This window comes from Pelecanus crispus, chromosome 25 (assembly GCF_030463565.1).
Source record: "Pelecanus crispus isolate bPelCri1 chromosome 25, bPelCri1.pri, whole genome shotgun sequence".
Lineage (NCBI taxonomy): Eukaryota > Metazoa > Chordata > Aves > Pelecaniformes > Pelecanidae > Pelecanus > Pelecanus crispus.
Window position 1 is genome coordinate 3,016,527 of NC_134667.1, and position 5,582 is coordinate 3,022,108.

Genomic DNA, 5,582 nt, shown 5'->3' on the forward strand with positions numbered 1-5,582 from the left:
TCCCAGCCGTCCCACCGCAACTTTTAATTAATAAAAATCTTTTGGTTTCAGCTCTGAGGGGGATCTCTGATCTGTCCCCCCCCCCCCCCCACCAGGGGACCCAGGTGTCCAGAAGGGGACCCACCCCGCTTGGGGACATCCCCACCCCCTTGGGGACATCCCCACCCCCCAGCAAAACCCATACCCAGGACCAGTTCAACCCTTTATTGGCCATGCCACCACCCCGGTGACAGCGGTGTCCCCTCCCCCAGCCCGGTGACAGCCATGTGTGCCCCCCCGGGGTGGCCGTGTCACCCTCCCCGTCCCCAGGTGATGGCCATGTCACCCCCTCCACCCCGGTGACACAGATGTCCCCTCCCCGAGGGGCCGGTGAAGCTCAGATCTTGCCAGGGAAGGTCCCCTCCTCGCGGTACTCGTCCCACGTTGTCACCTGCGGGGTGACACGGTGACAGCGTGAGTGACACGAGGGCGGTGGGGACCTCACAGGGACCATGGGGACACGCGACATCATGGGGAACATGGTAACGCCATGGGGACCACGGTGACACCGTGGGGGACACAGGGACCACGGTGACACCGTGGGCTACCTGGCGACACCGTGGGGGACACAGGGACCACGGTGACACCGTGGGCTACCTGGCGACACCGTGGGGGACACAGGGACCACGGTGACACCGTGGGCTACCTGGCGACACCGTGGGGGACACAGGGACCACGGTGACACCGTGGGCTACCTGGCGACACCACGGGGGACACAGGGACCACGGTGACACCGTGGGCTACCTGGCGACACCACGGGGGACACAGGGACCACGGTGACACCGTGGGCTACCTGGCGACACCACGGGGGACACAGGGACCACGGTGACACCGTGGGCTACCTGGCGACACCACGGGGGACACAGGGACCACGGTGACACCGTGGGCTACCTGGCGACACCACGGGGGACACAGGGACCACGGTGACATTATGAGGTAGATGACAACGCCATGAAGGACTTGGTGACACCATGGGTGGCATACGGTTCACAGTGATGCCATGGGGGACACGGTGACACCATGGGGACCCTAAGGGCCACAGGGACACTGTGGAGACCCCGAAGGGGACCTGAGGACCATGGGGACCCTGAGTACTGTGGAAATGCCATGGGGACACCATGGGGACCCTGAGGGCCGTGGGGACACCGTGGGGACACCGTGAGGGACCTGAGGACCATGGGGACGCTGTGGTGGACCTGAAAGAGACCTGAGGATCATAGCGATACCATGGGGACACTGTGGGGACCTCGAGGGGGACCCAAGGACTGTGGGGACACCATGGGGGACCTGAGGATTTACAGGGACACTGTAGGGACCCCAAGGGCCATGGGGACACCGTGGGGACACCAAGGGGACCCTGAGGGCCGTAGGGATGCCCTGGGGGACCCAAGGACCAGAGGGACACTGCGGGGACCCTGAGGGCCATGGGGACACCCTGGGGACACCGAGGGGACCCAAGGACCATAGGGACACTGTGGGGACCCTGAAGGCCATGGGGACACCGTGGGGACACTGAGGGGACCCTAAGGACCATGGGGATGCCCTGGGGGACCCAAGGACCAGAGGGACGCCGTGGAGACCCTGAGGGCCATGGGGACACCCTGGGGACACCGAGGGGACCCAAGGACCATAGGGACACTGTGGGGACCCTGAAGGCCATGGGGACACCGTGGGGACACTGAGGGGACCCTAAGGACCATGGGGATGCCCTGGGGGACCCAAGGACCAGAGGGACGCCGTGGAGACCCTGAGGGCCATGGGGACGCCGTGGGGACCCTGAGGGGGTCCTAAGGACTATGGGGATGCCCTGGGGGACCCAAGGACCAGAGGGACACTGTGGGGACCCCGACGGCCATGGGGAGGGCCATGGGGACCCCGACGGCCATGGGGAGGGCCATGGGGACCCCGACGGCCATGGGGAGGGCCATGGGGACCCAAGAGGGACCCAAGAACCACGGGCACACCACGAGGGGACCCGAGGACCATACGGACACCGCGGGGACACCGCAGGGACAGGGCGGTGGCGGGGAGGTGACACTCACCCAGGAGGTGGGACAAAGAGACTTGTAGACACGGTAGTACCACTGGCAGGGACTGGCGTCCGCCCCCTTGGCCGCCATCGCCTTCTCGCAACGGTGGAAATCTGGGGAGCGGGGACAGGGATGGGGACGTGAGGGGACCCGGGCGCCCAGAAAAGGGGACCCGGGCGCCCAGAAAAGGGGACCCGGGCGCCCAGAAAAGGGGACCCGGGCGCCCAGAAAAGGGGACCCGGGCGCCCGGGGGTGCAGTACCCAGGTAGTTCTGCCAGCAGTTTTTGGTCTGGTTCTGGTTGGGGAAGCGGCTGTCGAACGGCGCTGTCTTGTAGCGCTCCAGCTTGGTCTTGATGTCGTCCGCCATGGCTAGGGGGGTAATTAACAGCGTAATTAACACCCCCCCGGACTAATTAATAACTCTCCTGGAATAATTAATGCGCCCCAGGAATAATTAATCCACCGCTTCGGAATAACCAATCCCCCCGGGGAAGAAGACAGGAAACGGTAACAGGGGGGACTGCAATAGCAGGGGCTTAGGGGTGGAAGACACCCAGGGGAGTAATTAACAGGGGTAATTAACACACACCCCCCCCCCCCGGGAATAATTTTTTGGTTTTACCCCCCAAATAATTAATCCAGCACTACAAATAACTAATCGCCTCTGGGAAGAAAAAAGGAGATGGTAATGGGGGGGATTGCAATAGTAGAGGGCTTAGGGGTGGAAAACACCCAGAGGAGTAATTAACATGGGTAATTAACCCTCCCTAGCCTAATTAACAACTCTCCTGGAATAATTAATGCACCCCAATAATAATTAATCCACCGTTACAAATAACTAACCACCCCGGGAATAAGAAAGGAAATGGTAACAAGGCGATTGCAATAGCGAGAGCCTTAGGGCTGGAAGACACACAGGGGAGTAATTAACAGGGGTAATTAACCCCCCCAGACTAATTAACAACCCCCCGGGAATAATTACCCCCCCCAAATAATTAATCCACCACTAGGAATAACTAATCCCCCTAGGAAGAAGAAAGGAGATGGTAATGGGAGGATTGCAATAGCAGGGGGCTTAGGGGTGGAAAACACCCAGGGGACTAATTAACAGGATAATTAAACCCCCCCAGATTAACTAACAACCCCCCCAGGAATAATTACCCCCCCCCCCCCCAAGTAATTAACTCATGCCTAAGAATAATTAATTTCCCCCAGGAATAAAAAAGAGCATGGTAACAGGGATTGTAGTAGCAGGGGTCTTAGGGGTGGAATACACCCAAGAGGGTAATTAACAGGGGTAATTAATCCTGCCACACTAATTAACAACCCCCCAGCAATAATTAATGCCCCCCCCAAATAATTAATTTATATCCAAAAATAATTAATCTCTCATGGGAATAAGAAAGGAGAAGGTAATAGCAGCATGGTAGTGGGAGTGTTAGGAGTGGGAAGCACCCCAGGGGTATAATTAACAGAGCTAATTAACTCCCCTAATTAACAACCCCCTTAAAATAATTAACCCCCCCCAATAATTAATCCACTCCTAGAAATAATTAATCCCCACTAGGAATAAAAAAAAGGGCATGCTAAGGAAAAGATGGTAAGGCGGGTGTTTGGGGTGGGAGGCACCCCAGGGGAGTCATTAATGGGGCTAATTAACCCCCCAAGACTAATTAATACCCCCAGGGGCATAATTAAATTATCCAGGAATAATTAATCCATCTCTCAAAATAATTAATCCCCCCTGCAAATAAGAAATGTGGGGGGATGGTAATGGGGGGGGAGTGTCAGGGGTGGGAGACAACCTGGGGGGGAACAATTAACAGGGCTAATTAGCCTCTTGTAACTAATTAGCACTCCTCTGGAATTAATTAATCCCCCTGCAAATAATTAAGGTCCCCTGGGAGTAATTAATTTCCACTGAGAATGAAAAAAATCGTAACAGGGGGATAGTAATGCAGGAGGCAGGGCATGCCAGGGGGAGGTAATTAACATCCCTGGGGCTAATTAATGCCTCCCCCCCGGGATTAATTAACCTGCCCAGGAATAATTAATTGTCTCTGGTAATAATTAATTACTCTTGGTAATGAGAAAGGGTGTTGGGGAGGGGTTACCCCAGGGGGAGGATCATTAATAGGGGTAATTAATTGGGGTCATTAGCAGGGCTAATTATCTCCTGCACTAATTAACACCCCCAGGAACTTATTACCCCCCCCAGTGCCCTCCCAGTGCTCCCAGTAACCCCCCTGCTGCCCTCCCAGTAACCTCCAGTGCTCCCAGTAACCCCCTCAGTGCCATCCCAGTGCTCCCAGTAATGCCCCCACGCTCCCAGTAACCCCCCTGAGCCCTGCCAGTGCTCCCAGTAGTCCCCTTCAGTGCCCTCCCAGTGTTCCCAGTAGCCCCCTCACTGCTCCCAGTACCTCCCAGTGCTCCAAATAACCCCTTCCAGTACCCTCCCAGTCCTCTCAGGAACCCCCAGTGCTCCCAGTAACTACCCAGAGCCCTCCCACTGCTCCCAGTAACCCCTTCCAGTACCCTCCCAGTCCTCTGCAATGCCCAGTGCTCCCAGTAACCCCCCAGAGCCCTCCCAGTGTTCCCAGTAACCCACCCAGAACCCTCCCAGTAACCCCCACCAGTGCCCTCCCAGTACCCCTCAGAACTCTCCCAGTAACCCTCCAGTGCCCTCCCAGTAACACCCACCAGTACTCCCAGTAATCCCTTCCAGTCCCCTCAGTAACCCCCGAGTGCCCTTCCAGTGCTCCCAGTAACCCCCACCAGTGCTCCCAGTAACTCCCTCCAGTATCTCCCCCAGTAACCCCCACAGCGCCTTCCCAGTCCTCTCAGAGCCCTCCCAATGCTCCCAGTAACCCCCCAGAGCCCTCCCAGTAACCCCCAGTAACGCCCCAGAGCCCTCCCAATGCTCCCAGTAACCCCCCAGAGCCCTCCCAGTAACCCCCAGTGCTCTCCCAGTAACCCCTCCAGCACCCTCCCAGTAACGCCCCAGATACCTCCCAATGCTCCCAGTAACGCCCCAGAGCCCTCCCAATGCTCCCAGTAACCCCCCAGAGCCCTCCCAATAACCCCACCCAGCGCCCTCCCAGTGCTCCCAGTAACCCCCAGTGCTCCCAGTAACCCCCTCCAGAGCCCTCCCAGTAACCCCTAGCGCTCCCAGCAACTCCCAGTCACTCCCAGCAGCTCCCAGTACCCCCCCAGTCCCCCCCCTCACCGGCCGCCGCCGACTCCCCTCAAAGTGACTTTCAGCCCCGCCGCCCTCCTGCCGGAACCAACGAGGCGCAGCGGAAGGGCAGCGCGACCCCGGAAGTGACGCAACGGAAGGGGAGGAGCCGTCGGGGCCTGCGCGCTCGGAGCACTGCGGCGGCCATAGAGAGGAGGTGGGAGGACTGAGCGTCGCCAGTGGCGGGAAATGGCGGCGTGAGGCCCCCGGCCCTACCGGGAAGTGCCCCAAAATCCCCCGAACTGGCCCCAAAAGGGCCCTAAAACCCCCTAAAATGG

At 58.7% G+C, this 5,582-nt stretch overlaps 1 protein-coding gene across 1 annotated transcript; it reads right to left on the reverse strand.

Moving 5' to 3' along the window:
* Positions 1-293: 293 nt before the first annotated feature.
* COX6B1 (cytochrome c oxidase subunit 6B1) lies at positions 294-5,367 on the reverse strand. Its single transcript, XM_075724849.1, has 4 exons — positions 5,296-5,367; positions 2,331-2,438; positions 2,082-2,182; positions 294-430 (listed from the first exon to the last, which is right to left on the reverse strand). The coding sequence occupies exons 2-4, from the start codon at positions 2,434-2,436 to the stop codon at positions 377-379; spliced, it is 261 nt and encodes an 86-aa protein (XP_075580964.1). The 5' UTR covers positions 2,437-2,438; positions 5,296-5,367; the 3' UTR covers positions 294-376.
* Positions 5,368-5,582: the final 215 nt, after the last annotated feature.